This window comes from Phymastichus coffea, unplaced genomic scaffold (assembly GCF_024137745.1).
Source record: "Phymastichus coffea isolate CEN01 unplaced genomic scaffold, Cenicafe_Pcof_1.1 PCOF00005, whole genome shotgun sequence".
NCBI classification, from domain to species: Eukaryota; Metazoa; Arthropoda; class Insecta; order Hymenoptera; family Eulophidae; genus Phymastichus; species Phymastichus coffea.
In genome coordinates this window covers 1,294,991-1,310,972 of record NW_026706816.1, presented here as the reverse complement: position 1 = coordinate 1,310,972, position 15,982 = coordinate 1,294,991, and the positions used below count along the sequence as shown (strand labels likewise).

At 35.6% G+C, this 15,982-nt stretch overlaps 1 protein-coding gene across 2 annotated transcripts in view; it reads right to left on the bottom strand.

Moving 5' to 3' along the window:
• LOC131667681 (RNA binding protein fox-1 homolog 2) overlaps window positions 1–15,982 on the bottom strand; it is a 796,162-nt gene that overhangs the window by 127,404 nt on the left and 652,776 nt on the right. For both annotated transcript variants that reach the window (XM_058941279.1, XM_058941288.1), the window contains one exon: window positions 3,957–4,126. In XM_058941279.1, the coding sequence (XP_058797262.1) occupies window positions 3,957–4,126 (170 nt within the window). The remainder of the gene's footprint in view (window positions 1–3,956; window positions 4,127–15,982) is intronic.

Here is a 15,982-nt window from a genome sequence, read left to right as displayed (position 1 = left end):
CGAGATTATACAAGTAGCTTGATTACCGTTACTTTATTACTTATGCTTGACCTGGCACAAGGAATTGTTTTGGACGGTTCCAGCGTTTTACGTGAGTACTGCACGAATTGCTAATAACCAGCTTTGTTCACTTATTCAATTAATAAACTCATTGATTTCGTGAAAGTATGAGGTGCCGGCATATAATTCATTTATTTTGTACTCTTCCTCTTTTCATATTTAATTTAATAGGACAATGCGGAGTATGATGTAGCGTAGCTGCGAAACTTCAAATTGCCTTATTTGTTTAATTAATTTTAAATAGTTTGTAAAGAGAGCCTGCACACTCAGACAGACACGTACATAAAACACAATTTTGATTTTGTAAATTATTACACATTACATTTAAACATTCGCTTTTATTTAATAAAACGGCTCAAATTTTCTTTGAACTATTCCTTTGAAATTTATACAATAACCTTACCTAATCCCTGTTTAAAATTGAATTAGAATTTCCTTATGTCCAGCATCATTTTGAGCAAGGTGACTGTAATTACAACATTCGGATCCGACTACATGCTATCGTGATAATCCAAGATCCAGAATAAGATAGCTAAGGTTAGCTGAACTTTTGATCTCGGACACACAAATATCAATCCAATTTATCCTATGCAATATTATCAACTGTAGATTTAGTTGGCTCATTTTCTTTTGGAGTGGCACTCCTCCGATTCAATTTGTTAAAAAACAAAAATTTAACAGCACCTGACGTCCATAATTCGGCATCTCGTATCTAGGTCGGTACTTCGACTTTATATTAAAGATCTTGAATGACGAATTCTGGATCAAAATCAAAAACATCATCCAGGAAACATAAGTTCTCACTTGTCTCACATTCAATACCTGAATTCGTTTCAATGCTTTTTCTCAATATATTTTCAACATAATCGTGTAGCTGCTTCTCTGCATCGTTTAATATAGGTATGCTATATACAACCGCACTTATGTGGAATGTTTTCAGTAATTTTTGAATGACGTTGTGAATTTCAATTGCTATTCTAACACAATTTTGATATTCAAAAACGTAGATGTAAAGCAAAGTTCTATTACTAATATACTGAAGTATGCTGATCGAATATGATTATATATACTGCAAGTGAACAAAATATGTTTTGAAGTTGGCACCGCACAAACCGATATCAAATTAAGGTGCGATAACATTTTCGTAATAACATAATAATCGAATTTCCTCAGGGATAGTAGTAATATTTGTTGAACACAATGGTTTAAAAATGAAATTCCCGTAGCTATTTTGAACATCAAAAATTTGCATGATTTCGTAGTTGCATTTGCTATTTCCTACCCATACATAAATATACGTAATTAATTAAACGTTATCTTCTACAAAAAATGTGCTTATGTAATTTTATTTGAAGATACTATAAATATTTCGAAATCGGGATTATAAATAACAGAGAACCGGGATTATAAATGACTAGAAAATTGGAAAAGGCAGGGAACCAGCTCGAGAGTTGATGAAATTGGGGTGTAGAGGTTACGGGTTACAGCGTGGCAGGGTAACCAGCTCGAGGATTGATGAAATTCGGGTGTAGGAGTTCGGGGATAGAGCGTTTAGGTAACCAGCTCGAGGATTAAGGAAATTATGATTAAGAGTTCGGGGTTACAGTGTGGCAGGATAACCAGATCGAGTGTTGATGAAATTGGGGTGCAGTAGTTACAGGTTACAGCGTGGCAGGGTTACCAGATCGAGGGTTGATGAAATTGGGGTGCAGAAGTTACGGGTTACAGCGTGGCAGGGTAACCAGCTCGAGGGTTGTTGAAATTGGGGTGTAGGAGTTACGTGTTACAGCGTGGCAGGGTAACCAACTCGAGGGTTGATGAAATTCGAGTGTAGGAGTTCGGAGTTAGAGCATGGCAGGGTGACCAACTCGAGGGTTGATGAAATTGGGGTGCAGGAGTTACGGGTTACAGCGTGGCAGGGTAACCAGCTCGAGGGTTGATGAAATTGGAGTGCAGGAGTTACGGATTACAGCGTGGTAGGGTAACCAACTCGAGGGTTGATGAAATTCGGGTGTAGGTGTTCGGAATTAGAGCGTGGCAGGGTAACCAGCTCGAGGATTAAGAAAATTGGGTTCAAAGTGGTAGGGGATCAGGGTAACAAAAGAATGCTCTGTTCACTCTCCAATGAAGGGGTAACAGTCCCTGGTGACGGATACTGTATAGTTTTGTGTTAGATTTTAGACGGAATTTTATAAACTTCATTTCTTCTGAAAAAATTTTGCAAGAAAATATTTGAAAACATAGCTTTTCTTTCAGGCGACTTAGGGGGTTGCAACCCCTGTAGACGAAATCCATATATTTAGCTGAAATTTTTTAAAAGAATTGTTTAGAGTATGTTTCATAGAAGACTGAGCATAAAATACGAAAATTTCGCTATAAAATGATGTGTAGGAGTACCTTTCGGGGGTAGCTTTCACCCTCTAAATAGTTTATTCGGCAGAACAAAACTATACATGTGTTTGGCGTTTTTGAGCGCCATAGAACATGAAATAACCAGCATAATCTGCGATTAACAACTGCTTATATTGTATTAATAACATTAAGGGGCAGTTCACCCTCGATATAATAGATAATAGGAAAACGCCGGAACACGTCAATATGGTTTTATCATTTTCTACTAGACTATCAGTTTTTTAATTTTTTTAACAAAATTTTTTGATTTTGTAAGGTAAAAATACACTTAAAAATACAGTTTTTCCTCTATACAATGTAGGGGTTGCAACCTTCGGGGACCAAATTGATGTGTGTCTGTTACTTTTTTTATAAGTATCTTGTGTTTTTTTGTTTCATAAAAAAATATTCATTATAACTAAAGATATTGTTGTAGAACTGCTTTTGGGACTGTTTTTTGGGGGTGGGTTTCATCCCTTAGATAGCTTTTTCCACCGATAAAAAAAATATGGGTGTTTTATTTTTTTACGAACTATAAAATATCTCAATTGCAGAAAAATCGGAGGCGGAGGGTTGGGGTGGTTCTACGGGGCATCCTGAACGAGGTTCATCTTTTGTTATTGTACGGCCGCGTTTAAATTCATTTACCCAGGTATAAACAGTCTTAAACACAGGGGCAGACTTGCCATGAACGGCTTTCAACTCAACTGTAATTTCTTTTGGTGTAAGGCCTTTCAAATGAAAATGTTTTATCACGGCTCGAAACTCTGTTTTTTCCATTTTTCAAATAAACCAATAACTTTTTGTTCAACCAACGCTCACAAAAAAACGACTTAATGAATCGAGCTGAAACTTTGTACGATATCTAGTTAGTAGTATTGCTTGCCAAAAACATCATAATTTAAGCGTGATGAACGCCATCTCGTGGATTTTGTAAAGACTTATTGACCCCCCTCGTATCATCACAGAGACTCACATATTTCCATTGAATGGTAGTCCTTGTCAATGATATATTCTTGCACTTTTTATAATTTCAAGTGAATAACATCTTAAAGATTAAAGAGCTCTCGGGAAATTTAACTTTCGAGAGTTACAGAGAAATAAAAAATGTCACCGTAAATATGACAGGTTAAGTTATGGATCAATAGTCGGCGAACACGATGATGAGTGAGAGAGAAGATATTTATGGAAGTGTCACAGTAACGAAAAAATATAAGCTAGATAAAGTAAATACTTCTAACAATTTATACGGTGGCAAATAAAGCATGAATTTTGGGAGTCTCTAAAGCTAATGAAAAATTTTTCTAATAAAATGCGGAATTTAGTTTGCCAGAGTATTTAACTTTTATTATAACGTTGTTGGAAGAATTATTTCATATTATTTCTTTTGTAAAGATGAAAACTCGGACACATTTATCTTTCTGTCAAATCACATTGTACTGCACATGAAAAGTTTAGACTATCCAAACTAAGAAAATTGCTAGTCGATTTGTCTCTTAACTTACCCCGCCACAGCTGCATATCCAGCTACTGGTTGAGAAGCTGCTGCTGCTCCATATGCACGCGCTGCTACAGCTGTATATGTAGCTGCAGCTGCATAAGTTGCTTGTTGAGCATTTGAAAGTGGTGTCTTTAATAGTGGTGAAGATGCTGCTGCGGCAGCTGCTGCTGCTGCCTAAAATTGATATATTACTGTCACAAAGATGATTTATTTAAAAAAAATTTTTTTTTGATATTATGAAGACGTTTTATGGTTCGAACGTAATAATTTGTTATTACTAAAAAAAATTTGTTTTCAAATCTTGAAGTGGAAAACTGTGGATTTGACGATCAATTCACCTATAGAATTACGGTATGTAAAAGATATTTGAATATGATTCTTGGAAAAATGTCTAAAAGATTTTCTACTATACCGCAATAATAATTCAAAAGAAAATAGTATATTATATATGAAGGACTTTTGGGGGTCTTTTGTAATTAATGGTGTATTTACAGTAGAATTTGAGATAAGTTAATACCGGCGGAAAGCAAGTCCATTTGTGAGCCGAAAATAAGTACTAAAAGACATAAGATTCAAAGAATCAGAAGCTTTCTTTACATCCTGTTTGTGCTACCGTCTCGATCGCGTGGCTGCCTGCGAGGGCAGCATTTACCGCCACAGGGAAGTAGAAAACGGGAACTCGATCTGAAATGGGAAGGAACGCGCGCGAAGAGAAAAGGACCAGTGGGAGAGAGCCTTTGATACCGGCAACGGCGTCGAGGAATACCGCAGACTTTATCAACAACATACAACGTGTAAGAGTCTAGGAGTGCCTCTAGTATCGGCAACGGCATGCGTGCGTGTGAACATCGCAAGAAGCGTGAACATTGAGCGGCCAATAGTTTTTGTTGTTGCTGTTATCGTGCCAGCCCAAGGAACACGCTATCGTAGGCCGGCGGCGAATTCAACGAGCTGATCCGACGAAAGCAGCAAGGCGATTAAAGAGGCCTCATCTTTAATTTGAAAAAGTGGTAACCTGAGCCACGTGCTAGAAGACGACGTTGAACTGCTCCCCTTGACGGCGCGACTAATCGCATAAGGTAAGCTGGCCAGCTTCGCGTTATGATTTCGATAAGCGACCGCGCGTAATATCTTAGCTCTCCCATCACATCTGCGAACACAAAGAAATTGGTAGCGAGCATGCAAACGAGTAACATGAACGAGCGACTGTAAACGAAATGGCAGCGCGTAAGATTGTCACGCACATCGAATAAGCGTAAATGCGCGGGCCAGATGCGTTGTAGATTACATAATAAATAAACTAGTCTGTGCATGATTGAAACATTAATTTACTGTTGTCTTTTGCTATCAGTAAATTAATCGACTGATACCTGTCCTTCCCCACTCTTCGGTTAGTAAACAAAAATTGATTATTTCGATTTCGTCGCGCGCATTCCGGTACAACTGCGCATCGGGCGAGACAAACAAATTAAAACGGAATTCACACCCCGTTATCGTCAATTAAACTTAAATATTTTAGTGGTATTTTAACATCGTACAGGTCATTGTTTTATCGAATTTCTAGATTATAATTATATATTTAGGAGAGGAAATTGTCTAAGGCTACTCTTTTCTCGTAAAATGAGTTAAGCTTTCAGACAATCATACAGGAAAGGTAAATAGCAAGGCTAACGACTGAATAATGCAACATACGAGTATCTAAAGAAATGACTGCAGTTGACCTGACCGCCTAACGCGCTGTTAGGCAAGATTCGATCAGAGTGTATCCCTTTACCGCAGCGATGAGTAAATTTATACTCATAGTACAGGCTCTTTTTTACAGTGGATTGCTACACTTTCAACGCTGTTTTCGTATATTTGTACAAAATTTGAACAAGCTTTAACGCGAAATCGCGTACTCGACATGAAAAGTTTGTGTTTTAAAAAAACAAACTTAAGACATAGAATTTTACAATGTCAATTTCTTAATAGAATAAAATCTTTGTTTGAAATTATAAATAAAGTCAAATAAATAAGAGAAAATTTACAATGAAATTATATTAGTTTTTATACTCAAAAATACCCTAAGCATATTCAAGATAAAGTTTATCAATTTAACAAATAGAAATTTAATATAATTAATTTTTGAATTTGCACATTTGCTCTTTTACAAATATAAAATCAACGTACGGATAATAACACAGGTTAGAATGGTTTTGTTATAAACTAGGTAATAGCCATTTCAAAGTAATTTTCAGCGTAACGCTCAAATCCAGGCTCAGAATTATTCCATCAGCTCAGGTTTATGAATAATCCTAACCTAAAAGTGCAGAAAATACGGTTATTCGCCATATTTGATCATCCATAACTTCGCCATTTTTCATTATTTTAAAAATCTGAAATAACTATCAGAAAGGGCTACTCTCCAGCTTTCCATATCACTATTTATATGTATGATTATCATTTTTGAAACTGGAGATATCATCGATTCAAAAAAACTAAATTACAGGTTTCGTAATGACCTATAGATGGGGTTTGAAACAGCAACCCTAGCAGAGCCTAAACTGTCATGGATTTGATGTTATTGTCTTTTAAAGTTACAACTTATTTCTGGTTACAATAGCAGAGCCTTACATGTCGTGAGCTTGATGTTATTGTGTTTGAGGTTATAGCTTATTAAGGTTTTATAAACTAAACGCTTCCAGCTGTTTAAGATTTTCTGTTAATATCTAATCCTCGTTCTAAAAGATTCATCAAAAGAATTTATATGACCTGTCATTTTTACGTTCATATATCGGTCATTGCGAAATCTGTAATTTAGTTCTTTTTAATCGACGATATCTCCAGTTTAAAAAATGACAATCACATATACGAGGTCTGTCCGGAAAGTATCGCGCCTACGTTTACAAGGTCTGTCTGGAAAGTATCGGGCCTACCTTTATATTTTCATGCTAGCGTTGTTCATTATCATCTGGTGGGTGGCATCCTTCAAAGTAATCCCCACTTAATTAAATAACACGGTTTCATCGATGTTTCCACTTTTCATAACAGTCCTGGAACTTACTTTTAGGGATAGCCTTAAGTACACTCGTCGCATTGTTTTCAACCGTTGTTTTGTCATCGGATCGATGTCCTTTGAGTGGTTTTTTTAGATTTGGAAACAGCCAAAAGTCACAAAGGGCTATGTCGGGACTGTATGGAAGTTGTCGAAGCAATGTGATATTGTGTTTGCTCAAAAACTGCTGCACAAGATTGGATGAATGCGCTGGCGCATTATCGTGTTGCAGAAGCCAGTCACCACTTTCCCAAAAGTGCGGCCGTTTTCTTCTTACTGCATCACGCAAACGTTTCAAAATTTGAACGTAGTATTCTTTATTGATTATCTGAGCTGTTAGTGCATATTCATGATGTACAACACCTTCACAATCGAAAAAAACAATCAACATTGACTTAACATTGCTCGGACTTTGACGTGCTATTTTGGTCTTGGCGATTCAGAATGCTTCCGCTGTGAAGATTGTTGTTTTGTTTCGGGATCATAACCATAAACCCATGATTCATCACCTGTAATAACTTTTCTAAGCACATTATCATCATTATTGACTATTTCCAGATTGTCCAGAGCGATTTCTAAGCGAATGTTCTTCTGCTCTGCTGTGAGCAATTTTGGGATGAATTTCGCACACACGCGTTTCATTCCTAAATTTTCGGTTAAAATTTCTGAAATGATAGTTTTTGGTATCCCAAGGTCTTCTTCTAGTTCTCGCACACTCATACGACGATCTTGTTCGATTGCAAGTCGCACCCGCTCAATATTATCTGCGGTTTTTGTCGTCGAAGGTCACCCCACGGTTCGCTGGAAGTGCCTTTGAATCGAAGGTGAAGAGCACATCCAATTTTATTGCATAAATAGATTCTACGGTACTTACTGAGTAACTCTCTGCAAAAATTAAAATAATCCCCAGGGGCGTTTTTATTTTTTTTTAGTTTTATGCTTAGAAAATCAAATATTAAGACGTACAAAAAAATTTGACGGAACGGGGCCGGTAAATTTATTTAACAAAATAATATTGACTTACTAGCGACATCTCGTAAAAGTATAGAAACATATACAATGATAATATGACAGTTTTCATAGCTTTTAAAACTGACTTTGCGAGTTTATACAATGTGTATACGTAACCAATACATCGAAATGCTAGGAGTCTAGGTCTGTTTACAAATATATAAAGTGAACGAAAAATGTATTCAGTATCTAATTGTATGTTGAAGACGCTACATGAATCAAGTTTGAGTCGCAAGTATTTAATATTTTCGCGAATGTAATTGTTTAAAATAAAATTCCATTTATTTACACGATGTCTAGAAAGACTAAAGACCACATACTGACTCACTCTGAAAATCGAGAAAGGATTTGTTTATTGTGTCTAAAGAAAAAGTCTGATTTACAAATAATTTCTGGAAAACTACTATTAAAAATTTGTGATACATTTGATAGCTATGACAGTGTAGATATTCCACTTCCAAATGTTATTTGTACCAATTGTCGAATTCGTGTTTATCGTCAAAAGGAAAGTGGACAATCAAATATAAAATTACAGTTACCTGACTATTCAAAGTGGACTCTACCAAAACAAATCACTAGATTTAGTGCAGAAAAGAAATGTGTATGTACTTTGTGTGAAAAAGTAAGGAACCTTGGTCAGTATAACTTTTCCAAACCTGGAAACGGTCGTCAAAAAAGAAAAAAATGTGCAGCCAATGTTTGTGCTAAATGTTTGAATAAGCTGTCAAAAGGTCATACTCATAAATGTAATGCGTCAAGTAGTTATAATAATCTAAAAGACTATGCCTGTGATAACTTAACATTAAGACAGAAAGAACAGTTAACAAGTTCATTGTTGAAAAATATATCTTCAAATAAAAATGAATCTAATAGTGAAGTGAATTTATCTCAGAAGCATGGGCCACCTGTCACAGTTGCTATTATTAATAGTATTACTAAGAAAAGTAAACACACTGAACAGATATCTGTCGAAGATATGGCTAGTATAGCAACAGAGAATAATTTGTCAACACGGAAAACTCTAAAAATAGCTTCAAGGATTCGAAGTGCAGCAAAGAATAGAAATATTATTGAACCAAATTTGATAGAAAAATTGAAGTACAACAACCATAGACTCGATAATTTATTTGAAATCCAGAAAGTAAATTTGTTAACATCAAAAAAAGGAAATCAAATTATTAATGTAGATAATATAATTATCTGTAATGATGTAGGTAAACTGATTCAGCAAATCAAGTCGTACAGAAAAATTGATGATGAAGTTCATTTGAAGTTCGGAATCGACGGTGGAGGAGGGTTCCTCAAGGTTTGTTTATCATTGCAATTAGTCAATCATAGTACAAGCGAACTTACAATCAAAAAAAGAAAGCCTTTTACTAAAGATGTACGATACAATAAAATGAAAGACTCAGGAGTAAAGAAATTATTTTTAATTGGGTTGACTGATGTTTCTCAAGAAAATTATGAGAATGTTGAAACTTTATGGTCATTACTAAAAATTCCAAATTTTCCAGATTGTACAATTTCAACTGATTTAAAATTGGCTAATATTCTCGTTGGGTTAATGAGTCATGCCAGTACATTCCCATGTACGTGGTGTACAGAAAAAAAGGACACTTTGAATTTATGTGGACAGTATAGAACAATTGGCCATTGCATGAACAAATACAAAAAGTGGGTTAAAAGTGGAAGCCAGTCAAAAGATGCAAAAAATTACGAATGTTGTGTTCATTCTCCGATTTGTTCAACAAAAAAGGAATTAGAAATTATAGATTTAATACCACCACCAGAACTGCATCTCATGTTAGGTGTTGTGAATCATTTATTCAAAAAAATGTCAGTAGAATTTGAAAAGAATAGCTTAGATTGGGCTAAAAAATGCAATGTTTCACAAGATTTCTACAATGGAGTTTCTAGTTTTGCTGGAAATGCATGTCACAGTCTATTAAAGAAGGTAGACATTTTGCGCTCGATTGCAGACATTGGTTGTTTGAAATTTGTTAAGTGCTTCAAAGATTTTTGCAAAGTAGTCGATTCTTGTTTTACAGTTGAACTTGATCCAAATTTCAGTTTATACATCGATAATTTTAAAAAAAGTTACGAAGATTTAAATATAAGTATCATGCCAAAAGTACACGCAGTGTTCTTTCATGTCAAATATTTTTGTGATAAAGCTCAAAGAGGACTCGGTTATTTCAGTAAACAAGCAGTGGAGTCTGTTCACTCTGATTTTGAAAACACTTGGAAGAAATATAAGTTGAATAAATCCCACGAAAATTATGCTGCATATTTACTCAAAGCGGTGCAAGAATATAATAGTCAACATATATAGTTCGTTATTCTTTGTTTGTTATAGTTTGTTATTGGATATTTAATGTATATATTTCAAATATACATACATATGTATATATGTATAGATTTAATATAGATGTGCACATACAGTCCGCAGATGTTAATTATTCAGTTAATAAAATGTTATACGATTTTTTCTACATCATCGAATTATTTCACCGACCACGCTCCGTCAAATTTTTGTGTACGTCTCAATATTTGATTTTCTAAGCTTAAAACTAAAAAAAAATAAAAACGGCCCTGGGGATTATTTTAATTTTTGCAGAGAGTTACTCAGTAAGTACCGTAGAATCTATTTATGCAATAAAATTGGATGTGCTCTTCACCTTCGATTCAAAGGCACTTCCAGCGCACCGTGACCCGGAACGAGAATCACTATCGACAGAAGTGCGACCATCCTTGAACCATTTATACAACTCTTTTATTCGTGTTTTGCTCATACACTCGCTTCCGAAGGCCTTTTGCATGATTTCAATAGTTTCCGAACTCGTTTTTCCGAGTTGAAAGCAAAATTTGATGCAAATTCGTTGATCTTGTTTTTCAGTCATTTTTGACAATATCAAAATCCGACGAACGCGAAAAAGGCACTGTAAACAAAGACACGCTGCGCATGAACTATACTTCCGGCAGGTGTCAGTAAGTAACCAATAGATTCATGAGGCTTTACTGTTCACGTTTCTGTCCGGTAGAGGTCGCTCGAACACTATGGCGCGAAGATATAAACGTAGGCCCGATACTTTCCGGACAGAACTGGTATCTTGTGCACTATTGATTGCCTTTTTAAGTACGCTTGGTGTGAGGCAGTCAAATAAAAATTGGTAAAGATTTTGCAAAGGCTATGAAAACGATACTTTAAAAAGGACGTGTGCCAAAAAAGATATGTCTTGACAGAGGTCGTGAATTTTATAATAAAGATTTTGAAAGTTTAATGACTAAATATAAAATTCATATGTATTCTACATATAGTATTGGCCAATCGTCAAATCACTGTTAGAAAAGTTTCTGAGGATCTAAATATATCCATTGGCTCATGTCCTTCGATTTTAACCAATTATATGGGCATGAGTCGGGTCGCCGCGAAATGCGTGCCAAAACTGCTCAATTTCCATCAAAAACAGCATCGCGTTAACATTGCTCAGGAGATGTTGGACTCGGTTCGTGACGATCCAAATGTGCCCCAGAGGATTATAACTGGTAATGAATCATGGGTTTATGGTTATGATGTGGAAACCAAAGCTCAATTATCTCAATGGAAGCTGTCGCATGAGCCAAGACCGAAAGAAGGTTTTGCTCACAGTTTTCTTCGATTACAGGGGCGTGGTGTATCATGAGTTCTTGCCACAGGGTAGTACGGTCAATAAGGAATATTACTTGCAAGTTATGCCTAATTTGTGCAAAGCAATCCGTGAGAAACGTCCTAATTTGTGGAAGAACAAAAACCGGCTTTTGCACCATGACAACACTCCTGCTCACACATCGTTGCTTATGCGCGAATATTTGGGCATAAACAACGCAGTAATGGTGCCGCAGCCACCATATTCCCCAGATCTGGCCCCCTGTGACTTTTTCCTGTTCCCAAAACTGAAGAGGCCCATGAAAGGACGACGCTATGCCACGACTGAGGAGATGGCATCGAAGGAGGAGCTGAACAAGATCACAAAAATAATTTTTTTAAATGCTTCGAGGATTGGAAAAAACGTTGGCACAAGTGCATTATATCCGAAGGAGATTACTTTGAAGGAGATAAAATAGATTCATGAATAAATAAATAATTTTTAAAAACATACAAAATTCGCGATATTTTTTAAACAGATCTACATCTCCACCATGTATATTTGGCATTATAATGACTACCTGCTACGAAACGATTTCATCAACTTTAAAAAAATTTTGAAAACGTCTCTTCTGTTACTTTATGATTCGGAGGACAATAGACCGCTGCTATGCACATTGAGCCTCGGCGGTTATTATATGCTTGTTACTTGTATGTGGTCTTTGCAGGTGTTTATGTTAGTGTAGTGGTTTATTTTCATTTTTATGATGATAGCATTGCCACCGAGTACCTTGTTTTGAATGATTTGTTAAATGTATTGAATAGTTTGGAATGAAAAGAAAATTTGTTGTTGTGAACTGTGTTTTTGAAACGAGCATGATGTCTATATGTTCGTTTGTCAAGAATGTTTTTAGTTCTAAATCTCTTTTCATTAGTCCATTTGCGTTCCAGATAACAATTTTTAATTTGTTCATTGTACTAGTTTATTTACTAGAGAAGTTAGGAGGTTTAACACAGTTTCAATTCTTGACATCAGTTCCATCATGCTTTCTAGTATGTGAGTATACGCAAAAGTATTTTTTTGTATAAGTATTTGTTTTGGTGTTGGCGATTTAAATTCTTTTCCTTGAGTGCTGGGTACAGTTTCAGTTGCAGCTGTTTACCTAAAGGTCAACTTTTGTAGCTTGCGGTATGGTTTCCGCGACAGTTTGCATAAATGATATTAATCTTTTCTACTTTTCCTTTAATCGTACAATCATTAGTTGAACGCCCTTTTGCACACTTTACACATTTTGCACCCTTATAAAAATAATTTTTAGTGTGGCCGTACTCTTGGCATTTTGAACACTGGAATTTCTCTTTTTATGTGTGGAGGTTTGAATTTTATTACTATGTTTAGAAGACGGTTCAGGCTGTACATTTCAAAATTATTTGCTATTAATTCAATTTCTACTGCAAAAAGTGGTCGCGGACTATTGTAATGCGATGGCGGATGTTAAAAACACTAATAATATTGTGATCGTGTTCTTTAATTGCACTTTTTATATCGTTGATGTCAATCGATGGGTACATGCTTCTTAAGATAACTTTAAGACCCTTATTTTGTTTGCGTTGGTACGTGTGAAATTGTCTGTTTTTTAGTTTTAATTTCATAACTGTTGGAAGATATTTATCCAATTCGTTTAGTTAGATTTTGACTTTGTCTCTACCTATTTTTATGATGTATCCATTTTTAGCTATTTTATCTAAGAGTCCTTCTAGTCGGCGAATATTTCCCACGTTATTCATAAAAATTGGCGGAGGTTTATTGGCCAGTGAAACCGCTTCTCCGGTAATACTGCAGGAACTTTCTTCTTGTAAAGGAGTAAATTTGTGGCTTATAATCGTTGGCGGAGCATTGAGCCAATAATCACTTAGGTGAGTTTGTTTGTTCTCTTTGTTGCTGGAGTTGACTAGCTCTGAGCTATTGTCTTTTGCCACTAATAGTAGTTCACTTTTCTGTGGGGTTTCGCACCGAGTTGGAATTAACGTCCTTTTTTGGCGATACCGTTTCAGGTACTTTTAGCACTTTCGATCGTTCTTTATTTGTGAGTATTGTTATTTTGATACACTGTACGTCAAAGCCGACGCTACGCGTTTGTAAACACGTCTAGTCTCGCTGAGCGTTCGGACTCAATTCAGATCGCAGTTAAAGCAAATTCTAGTGTCATTTTGAATATTTTGGAGAGGTAGATTAAAACAATTGCGCCTATTACTTGCAATCTTACGCTTATTCACTTCCTGTCCTAAAAGGCGCAATTGACACACATTACTATTTAGATTGCAAATGTAACATCTTTGCCATGATGTCTCAATAAATATCGTAGAAAAAAATTATTACTGCGTACACCCGTATGTTATGAAATAACTCAAGACCTTAAAAATGTCTATCCTTAAAAGGACTGTCGCTCTGAAAATGTCAGTGAAAACTTTGTGTTACATTTCACCGGAATTGTTAATAAAATACCTGTTGTAAATATCCTGAAAAGGATAGTTGAAGATTAAGCACTGAAGTTCTTTACGAATTTAATAAGATCTCAATAGCTATCCTAAAAAGAACAGTTATTAAGCATACCCCGATGCTGTGGAATCACATAATATCTCAGATAATAACAATTTGAAAAAGACAGTAGCTCTACAAATATCGGGGAAAAACTTTCGATGAACTTCAATTAGCCTGAAAAAGATTTACCTGAAAAAGACGAGGATAAGGCGATTGTATTTAATTGAAATTCTACTTGTCGTCTCATTAATTATATTTTAAGACCGTCCCATGCCCCACCTTACCTCAACAAGCCGCGTATCACACACTACCTTGTTAAACTGGTTAGATATCATATACCATCTTCTCTTAACTACCTTTAGAATTTGGGGAGGGGCGGCTTGGGAGGTCTGGGGTTAACTTTGGGAAGTTGCTCTCGTGGACCTTTTTTCAATATGTTGAAAGTTACCTTTGTGCGCATTTTCAGATAAATATATCCCTTATACAATGATTCTCATAGTTATGTGTTTTAGGGTGTATTTTGAGTTTGAGGGAGGGGGGATGAGGGTCTGGGATTGATTTGGGAGGGATACACCCATTGGAATTTTCGATTAGTATACTGAGAGCTATATTTATGCAAAATTTCAACGAATTTAACCAAGGGTACAAATTTATAAGGTTTGTGATGGTTCTTTTTTATTTTCTGTCTTTTATACTAATAAAGATTTTTTTCAAAATCTAAATTTGTACATGACTTATCGAATCGAGTATTTGATTTGTTTTTTATTTTTTATAATTTTGAAACTTTTATTTCCATTTTATTTCAAGAGATTTTTTTACGTTTATTATAAAAATTTTTTTTATAAGGATCGTTCAAAAAGTCTGTGCAAAAATAAAAACTGCTTGATTTTTTTTAATAAATCTTTTTTATTTTTCAACATAGTCTCCTTTTAGGGTTATACACTTCATCCAACGCTACTCTAGTTTGTTAATCCCTTCCAAAAATAGAATTTGTCCAAGTCCGTAAAATAGGAATTCGATCCTGCAATCACTTCGTTTAAATAAAATCTTTTTCTCGCCAACCATTTTTTCATATAGGAGAACAAATAACAGTCCAATGGATTCAAGTTTAGAAAATAGAGAGATGTGAAATGAGTTGGAACCCTATTTCCATCAGTTTTGCGGCCACAATTGCTGAGGTGTGAGCTGGTACATGTCGTGACGGAAAAGAACTTTTTTGTGATCTAATCGTGGATGTTTTTCTTGCAACTTGGTTTTTAAATCATCAAGTAACGAAGAATAATATTCTCCTGTAATGGTATCACTCATATCTTTTGGGTCTATAACTTAATTTGCGTTTATTTTTCAAAATTTAAACATTTATTTAAGAATAACAGATACAAAAGTATTATTCATAGCATTGCCCATCTGAAGCTATGACTTTTTCCCATCTTTCTGGCAATTTGTGGATTCCATCCAACTGCGCCGGCTTAGCAGTCAAGAATGAATCAAGCCAATTTTTGACACTCTGCTTAATGTGAACCGTATTCCAGTGAGGGCGTTCTACATCGACTGGAACAAATGGTAGTCAGAAGGGGCAAGGTTTGGGCTATGAGGCGGGTGGGGTAAAACTTCCCATCCACTGTTTTCTAAATAGTTCTTAACCGGAATAGCAATATGGGGCCGAACGTTGTCATGATGGAAAATTATTGCCTTGTATCTAGTCGAATATTCTGGGCATTTTTCGGCTATTGCTCGCTTCAAACGGATTAATTGTTTTCGGTCGAGCTAGAGCATGTTCACCATAAACTTCCACCAAAATACGATGACTTTCGGCAG